At 33.8% G+C, this 27,923-nt stretch overlaps 1 protein-coding gene across 1 annotated transcript in view; it reads left to right on the top strand.

Moving 5' to 3' along the window:
- The window catches only part of LOC127974368 (thrombospondin type-1 domain-containing protein 7A-like), a 225,442-nt gene that overhangs the window by 160,560 nt on the left and 36,959 nt on the right, over positions 1–27,923 (top strand). The window contains exons 6-9 of the mRNA XM_052577577.1: positions 10,094–10,249; positions 11,917–12,120; positions 16,737–16,931; positions 23,184–23,415. Of these exons, the coding sequence (XP_052433537.1) occupies positions 10,094–10,249; positions 11,917–12,120; positions 16,737–16,931; positions 23,184–23,415 (787 nt within the window). The remainder of the gene's footprint in view (positions 1–10,093; positions 10,250–11,916; positions 12,121–16,736; positions 16,932–23,183; positions 23,416–27,923) is intronic.

A 27,923-nucleotide genomic window follows, 5' to 3' on the forward strand; every position in this document is an offset into this window, starting at 1 on the left:
GCTAAATTAAGATGTTTTTGAACTGTTTGTGTGAAAATGAAATATTTGCAGCTGCCTATCTGAAATCACCGCCTCCGATCAGCGCGTACAGTGTCCAGCTCAAAACAAACGAATTTATTCTTGTTTAAGAGCTTTTTTAAATAAAATATTACCACAAATGCACACAATAAACCCATTGTAACACAACAAGAGCTAAATGCAGGTGTTTGTGACCTGTTTAAGTGTGCAAGACTATTTGAAAGCGCGACTGGCAGAATAACATATCTCTCGAGCTGCAGGATTCTGGCTTTCGTCGTACGAACGAACACATAACGGACAAGATTATTTCAAAACACATAATAGCTTGGCGACTATAAACGAAAACAGCCACGTGAACATAAACTGGATCTACTGGATTTGAATATTAAAGTGACCACATTTACCACTTGCTTCTGTCTTCAATTTTAATCTATATAAAAAAGGAAACTCATTCGACTTGGCTGCTTTTTTAATGTGTGCGTATTTATTTATTTATCTTTTTATACATTTTGTATAATTTCATAGTTTGTGTATTACAATTATAAAAACAAAAATAAAATTAGCCACTCACATAGAAATAGCTTAGGCCTTAACCTTTTTCTGACAGTTTTAGGGATTTTTAAAAATCCTAAAAAAACCTTATTTGTGCTGCAAATAATAATTTCAAACTCATTTGATACTGACCTATGACATCCTGTGACATTATATTTATTTTAATTTACATAATCTCATGGATGTAACAGTAAATCTGTTCAGCTCACAGATCAATACTAAGCTGTAATACAAGCAGAACTTTCACAAATGCTTATGAGTCATTTAAGGATTTGATAACACTGTAAAATAATGTCTAATTTGTTAACATTAGCAAATTCATTGATAACACTTTATAATAACTGCACTCATTATTAAATAGTCAGTTCATGCTTTATAAAGCCTTGTCCCAATATTAATAGTCAGTAGTAAGCAGTTTATAAATACAGCTATAAATAGCTTGTCCTTGGTTTATAAGCACATTTATTAAAAATGAGAGTAAGTTATCTTCCTATGAAAAATAAAAGATAAAAATAAACAAACAACAACACAGATTGATACAGAACTCAGAAATTTTATTGTGGATTTATGATAAAGCCTGCAAATGAATTCATACTCCTACTCATACTACTCCATACTCCTTTTTCAACATGATGCCAATATACTGAGATGTTAAATTGTGAATGGGTTTAGGATAGCTTAAATGGTGTTGCCATAGAGATTTATTAAAGTAACATAAAAAAATACAATAGTTATTTTACTATATCTTTACAATTTTTCATTCTAAATCTTCATAATTTTTTATATAAGTAGAAGTCCTCATTTGAAGGAAGCACAGTAAGTTTCATAGCTTTATCACTTTCAAGAGCCAGCATAAAATTTAAACTATCATAACTTATAAATCAAGCTTGCAATTCTTAGTACCTATAATGGCCACCAGAGGGAGCTATAGGATTACTTTTAAATAATTATTGTAGAAACGAGTATGATTTAAATCATTTATAGAAATCTTTCAAAGAAAAATAATATGTATTTTATGTATTTTACTGATAAAATAACCCTCACATAATTAGAATAACAAGCTGAAGTATTGTGAACTGTATATTAAGAATAATTCTTTATAGGCTTTATGGACAGATACGTTTTGAGTGACTCTTGAAGGATCAGCACCACATCCTCTTTTACCACTGTTTAAAGAATTTATCTTACAGAACAGGTGCGAATTAATTTTGAATAGCTTGAATGGTTTTGTCATGGTGATTTTTTGAAATAACAGTAAAAAAGTAACCAGTAAATGTCTTTTATTTTTTTTAAGTGCAGCTTTTAAACACTTCAAAAAATATACACATAGAAGACAAGTCATTCTGAGGAAATATGCATAGTTTCATGACTATACAACACTATATGGATGATAGAAAATTAAAAAACTATCATACATCTGATGTCACTCTGTCCCTCTGTCACTGTGGGTAATGTGTGTGTGTGTGTGTGTGTGTGTGTGTGTGTGTGTGTGTGTGTGTGTGTGTGTGTGTGAATTAGGTGTGAAACTATCAGGGAGCATTTAGTCTCCAGTGCCAACATTTTACAGAACTGCCACTTTCCTGGAGTCTCAGAATTACAATGTGTCAGGTTCTGAGAGATCTAAGATTCCAAAAAATGATTTAATTAGAATACCATGAAGTATTGTGAAATACTATATATTAAGACTTTATATATAGGCTTTATGAACAGATTAGAGTGACTCGTGAAGGACCAGCACCACCTCCTCTTGTCTGATGGTTTGAGGAATATATTTTCCTGAATCCGGAATTAAGATTTAGGAGCTCATTTTTATTCCACCTCCTTTCCTGAAAGTCTGTCTTGCAAAATTGACTAAAAATTAATCTTCACATTAATTCCTAATTATTTTGCAATTCTTTTTGTCAGTTCTTCTTAACCTGTTTTTTTCTGCTTCTTTTCTGACCTCATGACCCTGTCAGCATTTTTGTACAATGGTCAAGTCTTAATTTATCCATTTCTGTATTGCATTTGTGTTTGATATTTCTCATGGGTATTTCATAATTTTCGACTTTGAGTTAAAACAGTTTGAGTTAAAACTCTTTTTTAGCGCATTTCATCTGTAAAAGAAAACATGCCTAATAATTCTGCACACATGAATATAAGGAGTTTTTCTCTTCCAGCTTTCCTGGACTATTGTATAGCACTCATAAATGATTAAATAAAAAATAATGGTAGTTATTAAGATTGATATGGTTTGGAATTGGTAAAATGTGCTTGGAAAAAAATCACAATAAAACAATGTTTTAATGTTTAAGTTTGGAATATTAACTGACATGAATGAATGCTATAAAAATATTATTCATGTTAACATAATGTTTATAAATGAAATCTTATTGTAAAGTGTTACTAAAGTTATATATATATATATATATATATATATATATATATATATATATATATATATATATATATATATATATATAGTTCTGTGAATGTGATTTTAAAGTCTAGATGATTCGGATTAACCCTTTAACTGCCATATCCCTTAAAACTTCACTGCCAGAGGGATATTGTGAATGCATGTGCCCGCTGGGCACAGTTTACCTGATGCCACCGGGGTGGCGATGGCATTGGTGGCTTGAGCCCGCCATCGCTGCTTGCAGCTATATTTTTTTATTATTATTATTATTTTTTATTTTTTTTTCCAACGTCTCGGGGGCTTTTGGGGCCCTTAACGTGCTTAAAAAGTCTTGAAAATTGGCACACAGATTGGAACCTGCGGCCATTAGGGCCGGGCAGAGACTGATACACGGGCGTGGCACAGGGGCTCTACAGCGCCCCCTGGAATATGGAGGGCCATATATCATACACTCTTGCTCGTAGACGTATGAAACTCGGTACACATATAAATCTCATCAATCCAAACAACTTTTGTATTGCATATCATAGGCTCCGCCCAACAGGAAGTTGGCTATTTAGGGTTTAGTATTCAAATTTTTCGTCAAAGTTGTGGGTGCTTTTGGGGTCCTTAACATACTCAAAAACTCTTGAAAATTTGCGCACACTTTGGAATCTGTGGCCTTTAGGAGCCTACAGAGGCTGGGACCCGGGCGTGGCACAGGGGCTCTACGGCGCCCCCTGGAACACAGTCAGAAATGTTGATGTATAGCTCACACATACTTGCACATATTCATAAGAAACTCAGTACACATATAGATCTCATTGTGCCGAAAAACTTGCGTATTGCATGTCATAGGCTCCACCCAACAGGAAGTCAGCTATTTAGAGTTATGTAAAAAGCGCATGCTCTGGAATTTGAAATACTTGTCATAGGTTTTTTTCTCGATTGCCGCCAAACTCGGTCAACATGATCTCAAGACACTGGGGATGAAAAATTGCCAGGGGATTTTTGATATCTCGAAAGGTTTGCTCGTGGCGAGGCGTTGAAATTATGGCGAGAAATGAGAAACAGGAAGTGTCTAATATCGTCCACATACATTTCCTGATTTTAATCAAACTTCATCAGATTATTCGTTGTATGATGTCGATCGCATATATGTGACTATTAGGAGTCAAAGTTATAGCGCCACCAACTGGCAGAAGGAAGTGTGTCATTTTCAAAATGATTTGAATTCAACATCTTATTATTACTTGATTTGCTTCAAACTTCATCAGAATAATGTTAAAACACAGCCGATATAAATCTGCAAGGGGGATATTGATATCTAAAAAATTGTTGGCGTGGCAACATGTCAAACTGGAATACTTCTCAGGTGATTTTGAGGCAAATAACATACTTAGAATTTCACAAAACTCTGAACACACATCAGTATTTCTGATAGGAACTTAAATTGTGAATGGATTTTGGATAGCTTGAATGGTTTTGCCGTGGTGATTTTTTTAAATGACCTTACAAAGGGAATCATTATTGTATTTTTAAGTTGCAGCTTCCAAAGACGTCAAATAATTTTTTCATACAGATGAAAAAGTCATTCTGAGGAAATATGCATAGTTTCACGACTTTACAACACTGTATGGATAACAGAAAATTAAAAAACTGTCAGACATCTCATCTCACTCTGTCCCTCTGTTTGAGTATATGTGCTTCAGACTTCCATTGTCTGAGAGAAATAGCGCCCCTACAGGTTCAATTCCCGAACTTTTACTTTCACTTTTAAATCCGTTAAAAATACAAATAAATACTTAGATTTAATTCACACTGACAAGCTAAACCAACATATCTGATTATTACCGGTTCAGGGCTCATGGATAAATTATTTCTGGCCAGAGATATGTGAGAAATAGGAGAGATGAATCACCGCTGTGATCACAAGCGTCTGGAGTAAAGAGCTCAGAGAAAACGAATTTATTCCTGTTTTAAAGCTTTTAAAAATAAATTATTACAGCGATATCACACTATCAACCAATTAGAACACACCAAGAGCTAAATTAAGATGTTTTTGAACTGTTTGTGTGAAAATGAAATATTTGTGGCTGCCTATCTGAAATCACCGCCTCCGATCAGCGCGTACAGTGTCGAGCTCAAAACAAACGAATTTATTCTTGTTTAAGAGCTTTTTTAAATAAAATATTACCACAAATGCACACAATAAACCCACTGTAACACAACAAGAGGTAAATGCAGGTGTTTGTGACCAGTTTAAGTGTGCAAGACTATTTGAAAGCGCGACTGGCAGAATAACATATCTCTCCAGCTGCAGGATTCTGCCTTTCGTCGTAAGAACGAACACATCACGGACAAGATTATTTCAAAATACATAATAGCTTGGCGACTATAAACAAAAACAGCCACGTGAACATAAACTGGATCTACTGGATTTGAATATTAAAGTGACCACATTTACCACTTGCTTCTGTCTTCAATTTTAATCTATATAAAAAAGGAAACTGCTGCTGCTTTTTTAATGTGTGCGTATTTATTTATTTACCTTTTTATACATTTTGTATAATTTCATAGTTTGTGTATTACAATTATAAAAACAAAAATAAATTTAGCCACTCACATAGAAATAGCTTAGGCCTTAACCTTTTTCTGACAGTTTTAGGGATTTTTAAAAATCCTAAAAAAACCTTATTTGTGCTGCAAATAATAATTTCAAACTCATTTGATACTGACCTATGACATCCTGTGACATTATATTTATTTTAACTTACATAATCTCATGGATGTAACAGTAAATCTGTTCAGCTCACAGATCAATACTAAGCTGTAATGCAAGCAGAACTTTCACAAATGCTTATGAGTCATTTAAGGATTTGATAACACTGTAAAATAATGTCTAATTTGTTAACATTAGCAAATGCATTGATAACACTTTATAATAACTGCACTCATTAGTAAATAGTCAGTTCATGCTTTATAAAGCCTTGTCCCAATATCAATAGTCAGTAGTAAGCAGTTTATAAATACAGCTATAAATAGCTTGTCCTTGGTTTATAAGCACATTTATTAAAAAGGAGAGTAAGTTATCTTCCTATGAAAAATAAAAGATAAAAATAAACAAACAACAACACAGATTGATACAGAACTCAGAAATTTTATTGTGGATTTATGATAAAATCAGCCTGTAAATTAATTCATACTCCTCCTCATACTACCCCATACTCCTTTTTCAACATTATGCCAAAATACTGAGATGTTAAATTGTGAATGGGTTTAGGATAGCTTAAATGGTGTTGCCACAGAGATTTATTAAAGTAACATAAAAAAAAAACAATAGTTATTTTACTATATCTTTACAATTTTTCATTCTAACTCTTCATAATTTTTTATATAAGTAGAAGTCCTCATTTGAAGGAAGCACAGTAAGTTTCATAGCTTTATCATTTTCAAGAGCCAGCATAAAATTTAAACTATCATAACTTATAAATCAAGCTTGCAATTCTTAGTACCAATAATGGCCACCAGAGGGAGCTATAGGATTACTTTTAAATAATTATTGGAGAAACGAGTATGATTTAAATAATTTATAGAAATCTTTCAAATAAAATAATATGTATTTTATGTATTTTACTGATAAAATGACCCTCACTTAATTAGAATAACAAGCTGAAGTATTGTGAACTGTATATTAAGAATAATTCTTTATAGGCTTTATGGACAGATACGTTTTGAGTGACTCTTGAAGGTTCAGCCCCACATCCTCTTTTACCACTGTTTAAAGAATTAATCTTACAGAACAGGTGTGAATGCATTTTGGATTGCTTGAAGGGTTTTGTCGTGGTGATTTTTTTAAATAATAGTAAAAAAGGAACCAGTAAATGTATTTTTATTTTTTTAAAGTGCAGCTTCTAAACACTTAAAAAAAAATGTACACATAAAAGACAAGTCATTCTGAGGCATATTTCCTCAGAATGACTGGTCTCATGACAATAGTTTCATGACTATACAACACTATATGGATGATAGAAAATTAAAAAACTATCATACATCTGATGTCACTCAGTCCCACTGTCACTGTGGGTAATGTGTGTGTGTGTGTGTGTGTGTGTGTTAAGTGAATTAGGTGTGAAACTATCAGGGAGCATTTAGTCTCCAGCGCCAACATTTTACAGAACTGCCACTTTCCTGGAGTCTCCAGAATTACTCGGTGTCCGGCTCTGAGAGATCTAAAATTCCAAAAAATGATTTAATTAGAATACCATGAAGTATTGTGAAATACTATATATAAAGACTTTATATATAGGCTTTATGAACAGATTAGAGTGACTCGTGAAGGACCAGCACCACCTACTCTTGTCCAATGGTTTGAGGAATATATCTTCCAGAATCCAGGATTAAGATTTAAGAGCTCATTTTTATTCTACCTCCTTTCCTGAAAGTCTGTCTTGCAGAATTGACTAAAAATTAATCTTCACATTATTTCCTAATTATTTTGCAATTCTTTTTGTCAGTTCTTCTTGACCTGTTTTTCTCTTCCAGCTTTCCTGGACTATTGTATAGCACTCATAAATGATTAAATAAAAAATAATGGTAGTTATTAAGAAGATATGGTTAGGAATTGGTAAAATGTGCTTGGAAAAAAATCACAATAAAACAATGTTTTAATGTTTAAGTTTGGAATATTAACTGACGTGAATGAATGCTATATAAATATTGTTCATGTTAACATAATGTTTATGAATGGAATCTTATTGTAAAGTGTTACTAAAGTTATACATATATATTGTTCTGTGAATGTGATTTTAAAGTCGATGATTCGGATTAACCCTTTAACTGCCATATCCTTTAAAACCTCACTGCCAGAGGGATATTGTGAATGCATGTGCCCGCTGGGCACAGTTTACCTGATGCCACCGGGGTGGCGATGGCATTGGTGGCTTGAGCCCGACATCGCTGCTTGCAGCTATATTTATTCTTCTTCTTCTTCTTCTCCCGAATGAATCGCATTTTTGAGGGCTTTAACATGCTCAAAAAGTCATGAAACTTTGCACACGGGTCAAACCTAGTGAAAATTTTCGTCTGATATAGGATTCAGAAGAGGGTGTGGCAAAATGGCTCGACAGCGCCACCTATACCAAGAAAATCAACAGCCTTCCAGCTATGTTTCACGTACATGCACGAAAATTGGCACACATATGTAACACACCAATACCTACAAAAAAGACTCTTGGAGCGAAATTCTAAACCCAACAGGAAGTCGGTTATTTTTAATATTATGAGCATATTTTGTGTAATTTTGGTCATTTCCATGTGTTGTATTTTAACGAACTCCTCCTAGAGATTTCTTCAAATCAACACCAAATTTGGTATGCCTAATCTAAAGGCCTTTGCGATGTTAAATTGCGAAGATCTTGAGTTTTCGTTGAAGGGCGTGTCCGTGGCGGCCTGGCGAATTTCGATGATTCGCCATGAAAAATGAAGTTGCTATAACTCACACATACAATGTCCAATCTGCCCCAAACTTCACATGTTTGATGAGATTCCGAACCTGAACAGATTGACATGCCCATATTCAGTTATAGTCATAGCGCCACCTATTGGCAACAGGAAGTGACATATTTTACGCTGCGACGAACTACTCCTAGAAATTTTATGACATCAGTGTCTTTTTTGTGGTCAGTCTAATCTAAAGGCCTGTGCGATGTTCAGTTGTGAAGATCTTGAGTTTTCGTTAAAAGGCTTGTTCATGGCGCCGCGACGAAGTTCTATGTCTCGCCATGGGAATAAAAGATGTTATAACTCAGGCATAAAATGTCCGATCTTCCCCAAACTTCACATGTGTGATAAGAGTCCTGACCTGAACAGATCTGCAGGCCAATATTCCACCGGGTGTGGCAGAATGGCTCTATAGCGCCACCTATACACTTTCAACGGAGTGCGCCTCGAGCTATGTTTCACGTACATGTACAAAAATTGGTACACACATGTAACACACCAATACCTACAAAAAAGTCTCTTGGTACGAAATCCGGATCCCAACAGGAAGTCGGTTATTTTGAATTTTCCCTTCAAAATTGGTGTTGTTTTTGCCATTTTCAGGGGTTATACTTTAACGAACTCCTCCTAGAGATTTATTCAGATCAACACCAAACTTGGTCAGTGTAATCTAAAGCCCTTTGCGATAATAAATTGCGAAGGACTTGAGGTTTCGTTAAAGGGCGGGTCCATGGCGGCCTGACAAATTTCGATGTTTCGCCATGAAAAAGGAAGTTGCTGTAACTCAGACATACAGTGTCCAATCTGCCCCAAACTTCACATGTTGGATAAGACTCTTGACCTGAACAGATCTACATGCCAATATTCAGTTATAGTCATAGCGCCACCTATTGGCAACAGGAAGTTACATATTTTACACTGCGACAAACTACTCCTATAATTTTTTTGAGATTAACATATATTTTGTGGTCAGTCTAATCTAAAGGCCTGTGCAATGTTAACTTTTGAAGATCTTGAGTTTTTGTTAAAGGGCGTTTCCATGGCGCCATGACAAAATTTGATGTCTTGCCACAGCAAGAGAAGTTATTGTAACTCAAGCATAAAATGTTCAATCTTCCCCAAACTTCACTTGTTTGATAAGAGTCCTTGCCTGAACACATCTGAAGGCCAATATTCCATTATAATGATAGCACCACCTGCTGGCAACGGTAAGATTGGCACATATATGGGATATACTTTGATATATTCCACTTATATTTAGGACATTAAATGCATATTTCTCAACGTTCACCTTTTTACTAAAGCCACACGATGGCGGTGAGCCCGGGTGCGAGGGCCCGTTCATCGCTGCTTGCAGCTTTAATTATATGTTGTATTTTAGATTCTTTATAACTGGGAACTTATTAGTCCAAATATTTAATAAACCAACATCGGGGTGAGGATGTGCATTCAAATTATGCTGAAATCTCAGGAGATTCTGTTTTTTCCTTTGCGGTGATGCAAAAGGGCATCAGGATTCTTCAGAGCGTGTTTAATGTTGCCATTTGTTGTTTCCTGCAGTTACATAAAGCTAATTGTCCATCATGTGTGGTGCTCATGTGGGAGTCTTGCTGCAGTCTTTTAATGCGTGTGTTTGCATTGTAGCATCACGACCCATAGACATTCGGCTCTGCAAGGGAACGACTCCGAGTACCACGCAGCTGTGTCACATCCCGTGCCCTGTGGAGTGTGAAGTGTCCCCGTGGGGTGCCTGGGGGCCCTGCACCTTTGAGAATTGCGATGAACGGGTGGTGAAGAAAGGTAAAAATAATATAAACCAATAATATATTCACTGAGAAGGAAGTGTCAAATACTGAGACACAATATTTTACTGAGGCATAGAGCTGTTTTACAGCCAGAGTAGAATATTTCCTTTTGATTTAACCACCATCGTAAATAATTTCTCCAAGATGCTGCATAATGGCATATCAACTGAAATCGTATTTTAAAGATGACTTAATATTTCTCTACTCTACATTGATTATATTATGTATTATATATTATAACCTTTAAGATATTTGTACACACATATATATATATATATATTAGGGGTGAAACGGTACGTGTATTTGTACCGGACCGTTTCGGTACAGGGCTTTCGGTACGGTGCATGTGTGTACCGAATGCAATATTTTGTGTGCGGTACATTTTCATGTTTCCAAACGAACATATTAAGTGGCGGAAGTCTCCGTGTTCAGCACAAATCCAGCCCTGCAGCCTCTTAGGCTGGTGACACACTGGCTGTGTGTCAGGAGCGTTGCGTTTCTACTGTGTGTCAGTTGCGTGACAGCTGCTTCGCGTTTTCTGTGTCTTTACACACCAGAATCGTGTCTGACGCGGCACTGGCGCGCTGCTGCTACTGTAGGTAACATAGAGATAGTCCGTCCACAGACCAGGATCTTGTCTTCACGACAACAGTATCTATACTTCATGTTGAGCATAAATATAAAGCCTACTGATAAAGGACACCGTCAACAGTATTGACGGCAAAATAAACTATGTTTGACAGGTGCAATATGCCAGTGTGTCACCGGCCTAAGGTTTTCAAAAGGCATCACGCGAGTGTGAACATCACTACAACTAGGAAAAAAACGATTGTTATTCAAACACATCTCCTGTCAGCATTTAAACAGACCTTTGCTCTTAATTCCGATCGGTCCAACGCAATAACGAAATCTGAGCAGGTCTAAAAACTGAAACTGTTCATACTGCACTTTACACTTTGGAAAAGTTATATATATTTTAAATATGAGAAGACCTACAATCTGGTATTGGCAATGCTGCACTTTAATCATAGTAATTTATTTATATTTTTCATTATATTTTATTATATGATATTGGTTTGAGACTGAGAGTATTTTATTTAGTGGAGAACTTTGCAGCAGTATTTTATTTCTTATTCTTTTTTAATTTTATACATATTTTATTGAAAAAAAGTTTTAAAAAAAAGGTGTAAACAAATTGTTAAAAGAAGTTTATAGTAATAAACAACCTGCAGTTTAATGTTTGCATTTCTTTCCCTTACTTTCCCGAAAATGAACCGAACCGTGATTTTAAAACCGAGGTACGTACCGAACCGTGATTTTTGCGTACCGTTACACCCCTAATATATATATATATATGAATATATATATGAAAACCATTTCTTTGCTTTCCTTTTGGATTGAAATGTGAATTGGACCTGTTATTGAGGGTTGTGTGAGATCCATTCAAATAATATAAAATAATAAATTCCATGAAAGGTCACACATCCACCAAAAATCACCCCAGGACAAGTTGGTTAAAAGTAATTGGGCAAAATGTCATTTAAAAATGACAAAAGTGATGTCACTGATATTTTGTTCTAATCCAGTGGCATTTTTAACTGGGACTCACAGAGGTTGTTATAGAGACAACTAATAGCCCTTTTGTGTCATGTTTATTTGCAGGTTTCAAGTTCAGACGACGCACAATCACTAATTACCCCACGGGTGGCGAGGGAAACTGTCCTCATCTGGTGGAGGCCATCCCGTGTGATGATCCCAGCTGTTTTAGCTGGCAGCTGGTCAAACTAGAGGAGTGTATCCCAGAGGAAGACATGGACTGTGGAGAGGGAACACAGACTCCACAGGTCCGCTGCATCAACAGCCAAGGTATTAAACACATCTCAGTCCGGTTTACACTGGAAATACTATTATATTTGTAGTTTTAACAGTAAGAAAAAACTGTGAAATGCTACAGTACAAACCAGCTGGCTACCTTACTGTAAAAACTGTTATAGATCTAATGGGACCATGAATGTCATTTCAAGATAAAAAAAAATAAAATAAAAAATAGTGCATTTAATAGTATTTTACATTTAACAGATAACATTGAAAAAAAAAACGTAATTGTAAATTACATTTTTTTCATGTAAAAAATTTAAACATTTTCAAATTTTATGGTTTTTCATTTGAATAATTGTTTCTTCTTATTTTTTCAGTTATGTGCATCAGTACGTTAGCACAATCAATTTTATTTATTTTATTTTGTTATTTTTTATTTTAATAAAATTTTTATTTTATTTAAACAAATGTTTACTTAATATAATCCTATTCATTTATTATAGTCCTATTTGTTTTTTTGTTTATTTATTGTTTTACTGTAAATTTCAGTCTGTAAAACGTAAAATGTTGCTCGCTGTATTTTTCATGCCGCTGCTATTTGTTTAAGTAAATTTGACTGCCTTTTTTCTTTTTTTTTCTTTTTTACTGTGCACTAAAGCACTATTCGGATGAGATTACTTTCCTAAACAACGTTTGAGTTACAGTTGTTAAAATATGACGTCTATCATTTGTTGATTCAGATGGGACTGGGATCTTTATATTGATGCATCATGAATCATGTTTAAACTGGATTACAGTCACGTATGTCTGTGAAACCTCTTCAGGGGAAACTAGTCCAATCCAAATAGGGCTTAAGAAAACTACAACTGGAGCATGTGGTCTTTTTCCAAAAAATGCTAAAATAATCTCTTGTGTAAAGCTTGCCAAATGATTATAGTGCAAATGCAGGCCAGTAGATCCTCACTTGTGTCCTGACAGCTTCTGTGGCGGATGTCTTTAAAAAGCAGGATTGATTTTGAATCCGGTAATTAGCCTCTGGGAATTCAAACACTATCCTGGCGGAGGGCAGCCGTATCTTGTGTCTCAGCTGGTGTGTCCGGAACATTTTCCCTCTCAGCTGGAGCTCTTCACAGGGTTAATGCTGCAGAGAGCAGAGGAGTGTAAACATGCTGCTAATGGTGATCGTGTCCTCCTACAGCTCAGCTACTCAATAAAGACAATCTCAGCCGTGCCTGGAGAGACACTTGTATATTTGACCAGCTAAAGATTGCACTTGCTCGTAAATCAGCCTCTTCAGCAGCAGCATGTTGATGAGATGCCTTTCTTCAGCGCTATTTAGGAAAATACACTGCCAATAAAAAATAAAAAAAAATTGCCAAGATTCGTTAAATATTTTTAAAAAGAAATCTCTGTGCACCAAGTCTGCATTTATTTGATTTATTTAAAAAATATCAACAGTGATATTGTGAAATATTATTGCAGTTTAAAGTAACTTTTACTAAAGGAGCGTATTGTAATATTTAATTTATCAATCAAAAGTGATTAATAAAGTGATCAAAGCTGAGTTTTCAACATTACTTCAGAAATCCTTCAGAAATAAATGTAATATGCTGATTTGAACTGGCTGCATAATATCTTTGTGGATGAATGATGAATATAAAGTTAAAATGAACAGCATTTATTTGAAATATAAATCTTTTTTTTAACATGATAAATGCCTCTGGTTTCACTTTTTATCTATTGAATGTGTCCTTGCTGAATGAAAAAATTATTTCTTTCAAAGAAAAAAAAAACTTACTGACCTCAAACTTTTAAACTGGAGTCTATGTATATTGGCAAACTGACACTTTAAAACAACTTGATGTAATTAATGCAAAAAAATAAATAAATGAAAAAAACTCTTAATGAGGCCGCTTTTGTTTTGAGAGAAAGATCTAGTACTTTTTTGATATTGTATTATTTTATGTCATGAAATTCATAATGTGCTGTCAGATTTGATTGGTTTAGTTGTTTTTAATGGATCAGTTGAATCAAATCAGTTTGAATCACATGTAGGAGTCTGAATTGGTCGATGAATCGATTCAGAGCTCACTGAATCAAATGGAATGACAACTGTAGGTAATGTCCAACTCAAAAAAGATAAATGTTTTCTATTTTTATATAATTTCTGAATGAAATTTAAAAATGCTTCTTTGTAAGGTTAGTAAAACATAAATCATAATTTTTATAAAAATCAATCAAATCATCAGTATGCAATTTCTGCACCACAGAATAGACTCCACATAGAATAATGACTGTTTTCAGACTGGTTTCCCACCGTTTGCCTCTGGCTGAGTAAACAGATGAGTAAGAGTTGCTGTGTCAGGATGCTAAAGCAAACAGAGCAATGTTTTGACAGACACAGGGTCACAGTGTTCTGACACTTCTGACAACTTGACACCCCTGTTTCTCAAGTCTAAAACACCTTGTTAGTCCTGCTAAATAATCCAAGTTGACAGCTTCTTGTATTATTTTTATGCAATTGATCTGGAAAAACTCAGAAATGTGGGGCAACAAAAAATAATGTTTGATGGTCAGTTTTCATATTTAAAAGTGCATAAAATCTCAGTTTTCTCTGGCCATGAAATGTCTGACTTATGTAACCAGTTAACCAGTATTGCAAATAAAGCAGGTTTATTTGCAATAGCTGATTGCCAAAGCAATAGACATAACTCAATATATTCAGTGTCTTTCAAATAGTCAATGTTTCTAATCTAGGAAAATTTGGATAATTCATTCATTCTTACTCTAAAGCAGGGGTGCTGGAGTTTAGATCCATCCCCAATTACACACACCTGAACCTGCTAATCAAGCTCTTCAATCAGACTACAAACCTCCAGGCAGGCGTGTTGAGGCAGGATGGAGCTAAACTCTGGAGGACATTGGCCCTCCAGGACCGACTTTGGGCACCCCTGCTCTAAATTCAGTTTTAGCAACCTGGTAGCTTGCAAACCCTTAGTGTCAAAGCAAGCTGGTAAAAAGAGCTTGTTTTTATGTCAGACTCATCTAAAAATATCGTAATGAATGTTTGAAGCTAATAACAGTGGAAGCTTCCAGAAACTGCAGATGAAACTTTTGCCACATTAAGTCTGAAAAAGATAAACCATCACAGCCTCTCCAAGGAAACATCTGCTGTTTTCGAGAAATCCCTCTGTCACGTGATCACTGTTACTCACAGTCTGCTGTGTGGCCGTGTGATATGACGTCTATGAAATAATAATAACGTGCAATAATGTTCTCTAGCATCTGCCGCGTGAGCAATCGAATGCCCCCCGTCTTGCCATGACCTGCCTCTCTGTAGCCGTACGCTTTGGCAGATTGATTTCATCACACACTGATTAAAATTGATCTGCTAGTTGTTTTTTACAGCCAGACTTGGCATCTGCTTCACTCTGACTGTCTCGGCAAGTGACGCGTACAATATTGCTTCACAAATGGCCACGGTTCTGACACAGATCGATGTAAATACTGTATCGCTGTCTGCTACAAGGAAAACTTGGAATGTCCCTGCTTTTGATGGAAATATTTATTGGGTGTTTGTGGCTCAGTGTTCAAGCAGAGAGTGTGTGTGTGTTTTTTTTCTTTACAGCGTGTCACTGAGCTACAGCCAAAACCCAAGCTGATACTCATCAGATTTGGCTCAAAGTAAAAGATGTGATGAAAACCCTTGAGAGAGGCTGTGCGTGGTGATGAACGCTGCCAAACACGGACACGCTGACAACAATTGCACATGTTTTGTTTTTGCCTGTCCTTCAGAGCCATCTGTTTGATTGCTTTCTACTGTTTTTAGGATGGCACCATTTCAGATTAGGGCAACAGAGTGGTTTGAAATGCATTTTTTTTTTTATTATATTTAATAATTTTAATAATCAAAAATCAAAGGCAATTCAACAGATACTACCTTGGTGTATGAACAAATAAGAAATATGTGTTTTTTGCATTAAAGTGATTAAGGTGTCTGTGTTACTGTGTAATTATACATATAAGTGCTGAGTAATATTAATAATCTTCTGTACTTACTGTAGGGTTAGAATGAAAGTTTGGTTTAGGGTTAGTTGCATGTAATTATGCATAATCTATTGTTATTATAATATATGTAAACATGTAACAAGGAAAATGTAGTAGATAATAATACACAGGAAACACTTAAAATAAAGGTTTTTACTTTATTGCAATATAGTAGAATTGCAAGAATTATGAGAAAAATGTACCTAATTGTGATGCAATTAATGCATGCAAAAAATCTAAAAAGTCTTTACAAAAGGCTTGATTGTTTTGCCTTCTTGCTTCTTTTGATATTTTCGGTGAATTATGACCCAGACTTGTGCTTGACAGGTTGCATCAGCCTGTATGTAACCTACATATGAAATCAAATGAAACTACAACAGATGATAGTATTACGTAAAATATGAAATTGTAAGTGGGTCAGGGTTAGGTCAAGACCCCCTTTGACCTTGTATTTATTTTTTAAATACTGTTTTACAAGCATACATACATTTTAATCAGCTTATACTTTAAATGCATCAACATATAGGTTTTGCCTAGTGTACAATAAAAATGATCATGCAAATGGTGCTTAATAAACTAGAAGCACGTTGTAAACCCACAAATGTTTTGTGCTTCAGGTACCGAGGTGGAGAAGGAGATGTGTGTGGATGAGGACTACTCTTCTTCTGTGCCCTGTGTGGTTCCCTGCCCTAAAGACTGCGCTCTCAGCCTCTGGACCGAATGGTCCACCTGCTCCCAGACCTGCTCCAGTAAAACCGCAGAAGGCAAGCAGATGAGAACCCGAGCCATACTGGCTTACAATGCAGGAGAAGGTACAGAAGATTCAAACAAAATCTAAACACCTTGCTAAACAATGATTTAAAAGACACATTTTAGGTAAAAATAAAATAAAATTGTAATATATATGGTAGAACTTTAGAATAGGGAACACTATTAATTAGTTACTTATTATCTTGCAAATTAGCATTTTGGCTATTGATTTGTCCTTATAAAGCACACATTAATGTATGACCTTATTCTAGATCCCTTAACCCTACCCAACACCTAAACATAACTCATAAGCAGTGTTCCCTAATCTTATGTGTTACCATATTTATTAGTCATGAGTAAAGCTCTAGTATCATTTATTTGCACATGCCATATTTTGTATCTAACACAATGACCTTCATGCATTTCTAATTACATTTTGGGGCCGACATGCAAAAACCCTGCATTTTTCTGTGGTCTGCAGTGCATAAGATTAGCCTAAATAAGCTGACAAGAAACCATCAAGGAAAGTTTGAAGGGTGGAATGTTTCAACCTAAAACTGTCTGAGATTCTGATGGATGACTCCTGAGCTGTGACATCATCGACAGTCAGTGTTCCGAGACTCTTAAATCCACTTTATCTGTTCCGGCGAGGCTCAAGTCTCAGTTTACATGAGTGGGGCTACAGAGCGCTCCAGTCAAAGTGAAACACAATTCACAAACAACTTCACTTCTGTAATCAGATGTCATTCAGATTCATCAAATGTGAATATTATCCATCAGGAATTAAAAGTTTTTTAGTTTACGTTTAACCATATATGTGACCATGCATAAAATAACTGTCAAAAGAAATCTTCTTTCGTTAGTGGGTTGGTTTGTTAGCTTATGGAACCTATATATTATATATTATATATTTATATATAAGTTTGGTTTTATGTTTTTGAGTATTATATTTGATATTTTATCGCCCATAGAGTATGATATAAGAAAATGTTGAATTCAGATTCAAGGAAGAGAAAATAAAACAGCTCAGTTTTATTCAGAAGCCCAAACTAAGCAACAATATGCAAACTGTTGCTGTTGCTGATATTTATTTGCCCAAAGGTAATATGAAATTCTGATAGCTTGCAGTGTAAATCAATAAGATTTATAACAGTATAGCAGACTACTGACACATAATGCATATAAATATTAGCTTTCACCCTATGTCTCCCAATAATGTTTTAGTAAGATGGTATTGAAATGCTTAGTTTTATGAGCAAAGCTTTGTATTTTTTATTGTGAGTGGCAAAACATATAATGCGTCCAATACAGTGATTATTGAGAGATGACAAATAAATGTTTTTATTTAAACCTTGATGCGTTATATTTGATACTCACATTTTAGCACAGTTTTGCTACAAAATGATATATGGATAATCAAGTAAGCCTTGTAAGTTTTCATCTTGAAATATTAATTACAGAATAAAAGTTATTCTTGCGTTTACTTTGTAACGATGAGGGTTTTTTTCAATGACATTTTTACAATTATTCTAAAAGGATACTTTGCTTGTTAAGAAAGTATGAACTATCAATCCGACAACATTGTGTGCAACAGGTTTTTCACTAAAGGTTTGATCATGTTTATTATTTAGAGGTTTTAGAAATGTGTGTATTAAATATGATAAAGTTAAAAAGGCTGCACATTTTCCCCTCATTTGTGAATTGTGTAGCATATACTCCTCAGAGAAGTCTATATTGAATTATTGCTGTGCTTTCTCCACAGTGACGTCAATGGTAGTGGCATGGATTACAGTTATGGAGGGTAACACATCAAAACATCTGATGTTTTCATGGCCTGTAGAGTAGTTTTCCTGTAGAAGTCCTCTTAGATTTGTTTGGATGGTTTGAAGTAGCCGCTAAGTCTGGTCTTTTCTCACTGTTGATTATTTTATCATTTCTCAAATATGTCAAACCAGTCAAGTAGATCCTGAAATATTAACTCTCTTGCCACTGCTTCACTAAAGTTAAATGTGAAGGCGCTCATAACTTTTGCTTTTTCTCAAGGTCTTACAAGGGTTCCAAAGTTTCCTGACCTCTATGGTATAATTGCTTTATTTTCATCTTTTGTGTGCAGTTTGTAGACTTAGATGTGCAATAAATAGCTTGTGTTTGAGTTTGTATGGGGTTAGAAAGTGCTAGCGGAGGCTTTTATTCTTAGTCTTGTTTTTACAAGTTTAATGTTGCATCTGCAAAGAATATAAATAAAGAAAGTGAGATCTTTCGCTTGGATGCATTTGCTTTAAGCACCATTTTCCACTAAAGTAACTGCGTTTTTGAGCGATGAGTTGAGCGTTGCCCTTTGGGAGGAGGATAGATTTATGTGACGATGAGTCTATGCACCATGCTTTCTCTGCAAGACATCAGCTTGACGTCTGACGTAAGATGCCAAATGCAGCGTTCATGCAGCGGGACTTTGTAAATTATGCATGTCCTTGAGAATCCATTTGTGAAGAAGTCAGCAGAATGATAAAACTCATACTGTAAACATGAAATGTATAGTCGACTGGGTCTCTTATGAAACTGATATAGCACATTGCAAAAAGCCAGAAACATACTCGTACAGTAGCATGTGAACACTTCTTGCTATGCCAACTTACAGTATAAGCATATTGTTGAGAGAGCATTCAGAATGCAGTTCATAGTGCGGTGTATGCATTGCTTTGTCATGTTGTAGCATGAGTCACTATTGCGGACATTAGTGTAAGCTGTTTTCTTCTGTGGTCAGTTTTGTCTTTCAGGTCAAAAACTGTTATGGTGGAGCAATATAACTGATCTTGAGTTTGTTGAAGTTGACATGTTTTTATCAAGCTACTAGAATTATAATATATATATATATATATATATATATATATATATATATATATATATATATATATATATATATATATATATATATATATATATATATATATATATATATATATATAATGGTCCAGGCATTGCAATGACGTGAGGTTGACAGTTTATTCAATTGTAATTTTTGTATTTTCACAAGCCATTCTTAATACCGTATTTAATAATTGTGTTAAATTATATATATATACTATGTGTGTATTGTAGCAGTAACGTGAGGTGGACAATTTTATTTATTTATTTATTTTTATTGTAATTTTTTTGTGTATTTTTACAAGCCATTCTTATTATTGTATTTAATCATTGTTATTTAAATCTAATAATAATAATAATAATAATAATTCGATAATCATAATCATATATAATGAAAATCTATAATCATAATCATAATAAATAAAAAAAAAAAATAAAAATAAAAAAAAAAAATATATATATATATATATATATATATATATAAATCATTTTAATTACATTTTAAATATAAACTTCTTTTTAAAGCTGATTATTGAAGTTCTCAAAAACATTCAAAACTTGAGGTTTAGTAAAAAAAAACTTTTTTATTTATTTTTATTTTTTAATGAATTATCACCTTAGTTATTGTCTACCATACCGTCCACATTTTCTATATTGGTCAGCTTAATGTGATTTTATTGCAGAAAACCTCTAAATAAATACATAAAGAAACAAAACTGCAATTTTTATTTCTGGAAAAATTATGGAAACAAATAAAATATTAAAAGCCATCAATAGCCAGTGAAAATAAATGGTTTTTAGTTATGTACAGTATATTGTTTCTTTATTGTCTGGTTGGATATGTATGTTCACTCATAAATATATTACATATATTTTATTTGTCTCTGTTTTTTAGACCATTATTCCGAAAAACCCAAATAGTGATTTATTTGCATTCTTAATTTTCTTTGCTGTTAGCATAAAAGTAGCACAATAATTAATTTACCAGCATTTTCATATATGTTTGCATACTTTGCTTTTTGTGTTTCTGGCTTAAAACCTGACCATGAGGTTTAATTTCATGAAAAATCTATTCATTAAAAACACTCACAGCACTAAAACCAGCACTAAAACTAGAACGTGTTTTCTTTGATTGCAGAACATCATCTGAAAAGCTCAATGTCAAGATTGTGTGGAGGCGTTTGTTAAGCTTCACAGTGTTTCTGTGGGAAGACCATAAATACAGTACTCATTTAGGCTTTTCACACTTCACTTTTTTCATTCTTAACCCTTAGTGTTTGTTCAGCGTTTTACACTCTTTGTACTTAACCCTGGTAGTGGTCATTGAAGTTTCACACGGTACTTTTGTAAACCCTGACTTGCTTGCTTATTTGCATATTTATGACTTTAAATAACATTGATTTAGGAGTTTACTTCTGATGCTGAACAGTTTTACTTACTGCAGCTATGGAAAGTGCATGAATATTTTATGAGCTAAGCATCGAGGCGGTTTATGATTGGTTGTCTGTTGCTAAACTGCATTGCTTCCATACTGAATATGGGACATTTTTCAATTAACGTAATTCTTCTGTCCCGTGGAATTATTATTTTCTTTTACAGTAAATTATTTTATAAAAAGAATGCACTATAGCTATAAAATCTAGTTTACAGTAGCTTTAGTTTGGCTTAATTCTTCCCGCTTTTTAAAAGGTTACATTTGCCAGAAAATCTCCAACCCTCACTTTCTTTATCTCTTCATCTCTATTTTTATAGATTTTCTGAAAGCATTCATGAGAAAAATATACACTTGATTCATTTGTTTTTTATTCATTTGATATATTGGCCTTTACCATCTTAGAAAACAAACATATATTTCCAAAGATGTTTAAACTTGGTTGTGATGAAAATGAAAAGTGACAGTGGAGCTCAATAAGCTCATCTCTGCCATCAGTGTTCAATACTGTTTGTGCCATGAAAATCACGAAATCTGTCAGCAGCATTTTTGGATTTCATTACAAAACCACTTAGAGAATTTTAAATCAATCACTGTTTTTATGAATTGAAATTTATTGATGGCCACGTGTTAGAAAGTTCAAAGCTCATATGTGACTTTTTATCCACTGTTTATTTATTAGTAGTTTCATAGTGTTTTGTCATTTTTATTAGGATTTTTATATCTGTATAGTTCTTTTTTATATCAGTTTTATGGTTCATCAGAATTATTTCATATTAGTTTTACTTTATAATAATAACCCTGGAGACCACATCAAAGCCATGATCAAATCTTTTTTTCAGGACATGTGATAAATGTTTTAACAGGTTTAAAGAAGTATGATTTTTCAAAGTCTCAAAGGTGCCTTGAACTGAAGAATCATCCATATATGATTTGGCATCACCTATAAGGGCACAAAATTGTAAGAAAGAGCCTGGGTTACCTAGGGCTTAAAGTTAAAGAAAGTGTGAAAAGCCCTATTATTACCCTTCAACTCAATGACCAATATAAACACAATAATCACCTGTTTAATGGATCTGACAGTCAGCTCCAATAACTATACCGTGTGCATTATAACGTTTAAACAGGCAGACATATTCGCTCACTTCCTCTCATAAAGCTCTTGCTGTCCTCTGAGAATGAGAGCGCTTTGATTCACAGGCCCACTGGGCTGCTCTGTCATCTGCAAACCTGTAAATGTCAGCAATTATTTAGACACACCGCGCCGCTCTCCGCCGGCTGCATCGACTACCTGCCCCTCCTGAGGAATTAGGAGGCGGCAATTATGTGGAGTGTTTCATCTTAATCAATTTACAACAAGTTTAAGCAACTGGAGATGACGGCGTAATGTTGAGATTTGAGAAAATGAACACTTGACCCGTCTCGCTCCAGAGAACGCAAGCGAGAAAGAAAAAAACAAGGAAGAAAAGACATTTTCACATGCATTTGTTACACTAAAATGGCCTATGCAAAATCATTTTTAATTTCAATGTATTTTAACGTTTGCAGTTATTCGTTATTCATCAAAGAATCCTGAAAAATGTGTCTCAGGTTCTAACAAAATATTTAATAAATCAGCATATTAGCATGATTTCTGAAGATCATTTGACACTGAAGAATGCAGTAATGGTGCTGAAAATTCATCTTTGATCATGCAGATAAATTATATTTTAAACTACTATATATTAAAATAGAACACTTTTATTTGAAACTTTAATAGTACTTCTCAATTGCAATTTTTTTAATTTAATTTTTTTATCAAATAAATGCAATCTTGATGAGAATAAGAGACTTCTGAGAAAACATACAAAATATTACAGAAGCATGAATTTCTGGTTGTTATTTGTTATGTTTCTTTTCCTGAGTTGATGTGCATCTTGAACACTTCCGGTGTGGAGATCCTCGAGCTGTGGTGGTGTGACATGAAGTGTAGTGTAGACACGTGTCAGACCTAATGCACGTCTTCTCACTCTTGCAGGAGGTTCCAGCTGTCCGAACACCAGCGCCCTGCAGGAGGTGCGGAACTGTAATGAGCATCCCTGCATCGTGTATCACTGGCAGACGGGCACCTGGGGACAGTGCGTGGAGGACACCACCATATCCACCCTCAATACCTCCTCCAGCGCAGACAGGTCCACCTGCACCATGGGCGTGCAAACGCGCAAGGTCATCTGCGTAAAAGTCAACGTCGGACAGGTGCCGCCAAAAAAGTAAGTCTGCGTGCACGTTTTAAGCCATTTTTATTTGTAATCCCTACTTTGTAGAATTCTGTATGTTAATTTCTTCTTATGATTCAATGATCATTTTGCATGTGGAATGAGTAACAATCTGGCTGGCTGTGGATTTGCTGTTGGCTCTAATATAATTTGCATTGCATAATCCTCCAACAACTTCCTTTTTACAGAGGTGTTGTTAATTTAAGTTTCAGAACACTGTATAGCTGTTAATATGTAAGCATGGGCAAGTTGTATGTTATTGTACTTATGGTTGAGAAGTTCCTTAATATGGCAGTGCATCTTTTTTTAGATTGTCAAAAGTACATAAGAAATAAAATTTTAAATTACATAAAAAATTAAGTCTACATATTTTTACATCTACATAATTTTTTTTTTAAATGTGGCATTATTTTCATGACAAATTCCCATATGTGTCATGTATGAATGTATAATCTTTTTTACGTTTTTCGTTATTTATATGTATTGCATATTATATAGTTATACATATACACTCAAAAAAATGAAATGTTGGGTTTAATTAAAAATATTATGTCAACAGGTTCCACACAATTGTTTAAGTAATCTCAACAAACAATAATTTAGTTCATTTTACAAAAGAAGTTTAAGTAAACGTAACTTAACAAACCTTAGTAGAGTCAACAAACAACAATTGAGTTAATTGTACATGAAAATTGTAATTTATGATAGCAAATTTTTTATAATAATGCCACTTCAGAAACACCACCCCATTTAATTAGGATTTATTAAGTCCATAACACTGAATCAATAAATTAGAGTGCAGCTGCTCAACACAACTCCATATATATAAACCATCTCTTAATTACAGCTCATCAAACAGATCACAAATATGTTTGAAACACAATGTTGCATTTCCAACCATTTGTTTGTATGTTTCGTTCTAAAATAAATCAGAACAAGTTACTAAAACATGATTTTTAGTTATTACTCACGTACCTATCTAATGGTGCTACACTTCTGCAAGAGGGTGACAGAACAACAATTACCCATAATACACTGCAAAATCCTCAGCCAATGAGATTCAAGTCTGTAAAGATTTTATTAATCTGTTACTTTAAAGCAACAATGTTATGTTGGCTGAACAAATAATTTTTAAGTAAAGCTGACAATACACACTTTTTTGTTGAATGAACTAAACTAAATTAAGTTCACATTGTTAAATTAATTTTTTAAGTAATCACAACATGAACGGATTAAGTAAAATTGGCAAAAGTGAAAGTACATTTTTTTGAGTGTAGTTTAGCAGCATTTTCTTTTTTTTAATATAAAATAATTTATTTAAAATAAAATCTATTATTAAATTATTGAATTATTAAAGGCAGTGCAAAACAGCAATATTCAGTACAATAAAACTGTACTGCATAATTTAATTTTTCTGCATTACAGTAATGAGAATGTTTTGTTAGCATAACAATGTGATGCTTAATTCTCACCCATTAAATATATAGGTGCTCAGTTGGTCCTAAGATAGTCTTTATTAATCTTTTTACACAATATAATTTCTGCTTTGTACTTTTGGAAATATTCTGGACATATTGAAGACCGAATTCATGACATGAATGTAATCTTAATGTTTTGCAATTTTGTGTTGCAATATTACCATCTATCACATATGGCACGAATCATACCTCAACTCAAGTGTCTCGGTTAGCGGTGATGGAGAATTGTTCAGAAGAAGATGGATTGCTTATGTTTGAGTGGCAGATTGTAATTGCTCTACAGATGTCTGCGTGCTCACAAACCCTAACATTCCACTGCAGGCAAATGAGCTGCTGAAAGCCCAATAAACACAGAGTCACAAACAGGCTAATTAGCACAGTCATTTTCAGACTGCCTAATTTCCTATTGATGATAATAGCGGTAATTAAGAGGGTTTGATTCTTTAATGCAATTTAATCACCACTAGATGAGGGGCCTCTTGAGGCTCAGCACAAACAAACCCCTAAAAATACATCATTGATCCACTTAGACGTTGTCCTCCTGACAGTCCTTTGTAAAAACAATAGCAGTGTTGTTTTTTTCTGTTTGTTTTTTGGCACAGACAAATAGAGGCTTAGCTATTATATTGCATTTTCCCCTCGCTTTTTACCACTTCAAGGAGCAGAAAGTTGTGTTTTAGTCTAGACGGCATAGGTTGCAAAAGTGCAATTTGATGAAGTGTCAAATTTTAGGACTGCAAAAAAGAAATGATTTTCAAACACTCTAGTCATTTTTCAATGTTCAGAATGGTGTAGAAATTTTTTTTTTTTTACTGAGTTTTACTTCTTTTATCTATGGAAGAACTTTTCTGCGACAAAAATAAATGATGTAATTGTGACTGTTTATCTAATAGTTCAGACTTTATTCTTGTAATATTCTCAAAAGTGCAAGATATAAACTCATATAAACATTTCTGAATTCTGTTTACATTTTGCAATTCCCTTTTTTAATTCTGGGTTTACAATTTGTACAATTTAAAAACAGTTTTTTTCTGCCACAGAGTAAAAAAAAAAATTCTACTTTTTATTTCACAATTATTTCAAACTTGTGAAACTGCAAGTTTATATCTTACAATTCAGATGGTTTTTAGAATTAAAAGTTTATACTTTACCATTCTGCCTCGATATCTTGAAATTCCATGTTTATATCTAAAACTGAGAATTTGAGTTTATATCTCACAGTTCAGTTTTTTGTTTTCACCGTGAAGTCATTTTGAATTTTTTAATTTCCTCAGAATTGTGAATTACACATTCAGAATTACGGGATTTAAACTTATATAGAATTCTGTTTAAAATTCACAATTCCATTTTAAAAAAAACTAATTTTTAATCTGTTTTTGCATCTCACAACTCCATTGTTTTCTTTTTTAATCACCATCGGCTGACAAAAAAAAAAAAAAAAAAAAAAAAAGCAATATCGGTCGACAACTAGCAAAATTTATATCTCAATTCAGACTGTTTTCTTTCAGAATTACAAGTTTATGTTTCACAATTCTGCTTTGATATCTTGCAATTACATGTTTATATCTAAACATTTTTGTTGTTGTTGCCATGAGATAAAAAGGAAATTGCTATATTTTTTTTCTCACTTCTTACTTTTTTTCTTGCGTTTGTGCGTTTATATTTCACAGTGCTTTATTTATAACATGCAGCTTTTGTGAAATATTTTGGAAATTGACTGGATTGTGATAAATGGGCATTATGCTGTATACTAGTATGTATTCATGTTGTTGGAAGTGGAATCAAAAAAAAAGAGAGATTCTGAGGTACTATATTTTGATGAATGATTATGATCACAATCTTGTTTCTTCTGTATAGAATAGCATGCGGTATATTGCATATAAGATCAGAAATGTGTATACAAATATAAAATTATACATTTTGACTTAATTTGTATGCAGTCATCACCCCCAAAATATTGTATTGTTTACGTGGCTTCAAAGGCATTTAATGTGAACCAAAACAAAATCAAAATTCACATCCTCTCTCAGTCCTGCATTTCATTTTGAATATCTCGTCTAGACCTGCTCGCAGTAAATCATAAATCATGTTTCTGCCCAAGCACAGGGCAGGTAGAGCTTACGCTGGTTTTCTGCCCTGAGCCACTCTGTGTCACTCACAGCGTCAGACTGAGAGAAAACGCACAGACACACAGACAGTGATGTTAAAGCTCAGAGCCCGGACCTTTGATGCACCTCACAGTAACTGACAACTGCTGCTGCTGTTCAGGTTTATCTCTCACTCTGGCAGCGTAGAGAAGCTAGTTGTTTTTAGGATACTTACTGTATATAGTGAGCAAAGAGCTGGAAACAAACGTCAAGAGAATGTGCATGCCACTCAACACAGACACTGCAATAATGAAGAGCGTTTGTAACACTTTTTCACACAAGATAGACTTTGTTTTATCAGCAGCAAAATGAGATGTTGCTTTTTTATGAAACTGCAATTAGTTTGTTTTAATTGTCAACTAAACCTAATTTTCAGTAATTGTAATAACAAACAGAAATTGTAAGTTTTAGTTTGGCTAACTGAAATAAGTAATAAATAATAATAATAATAAGTAATTAATAATAGATTCTCTTTTGGAACTAAAACTGAAATACAACTTACCTTAAACTAAATTTAAAACAACAATGAAAATGTTCGACAAATAGACTTAAGATTTTAGCAGAAGATAGAAGATTTTTTTTTTTTTTTTTTGGGTGGGAGTTTTTTTTTTTATTGCTAACAAAAACTCAAACTTAATTTTCAGTGATTAAAATAAATCATAAATAAAATATAAATATTAGATATTAGAAAACAAATTATAAATGCTGCATTTGCTAACCCAAACAAACAAACTGAAATAAATAAATGGAAAAAGGTAATTCAGAATATTAAAATGTATGTTTTATATAATAAATAAAACTAAAATAAGACTAGAATGAGCATATGCATTAACTGGATCCACTTGTCATTTAAGATGAAGATGCTGCATTGGTTCGT

This window comes from Carassius gibelio, chromosome B16, assembly GCF_023724105.1.
Source record: "Carassius gibelio isolate Cgi1373 ecotype wild population from Czech Republic chromosome B16, carGib1.2-hapl.c, whole genome shotgun sequence".
Taxonomy (NCBI): Eukaryota; Metazoa; Chordata; class Actinopteri; order Cypriniformes; family Cyprinidae; genus Carassius; species Carassius gibelio.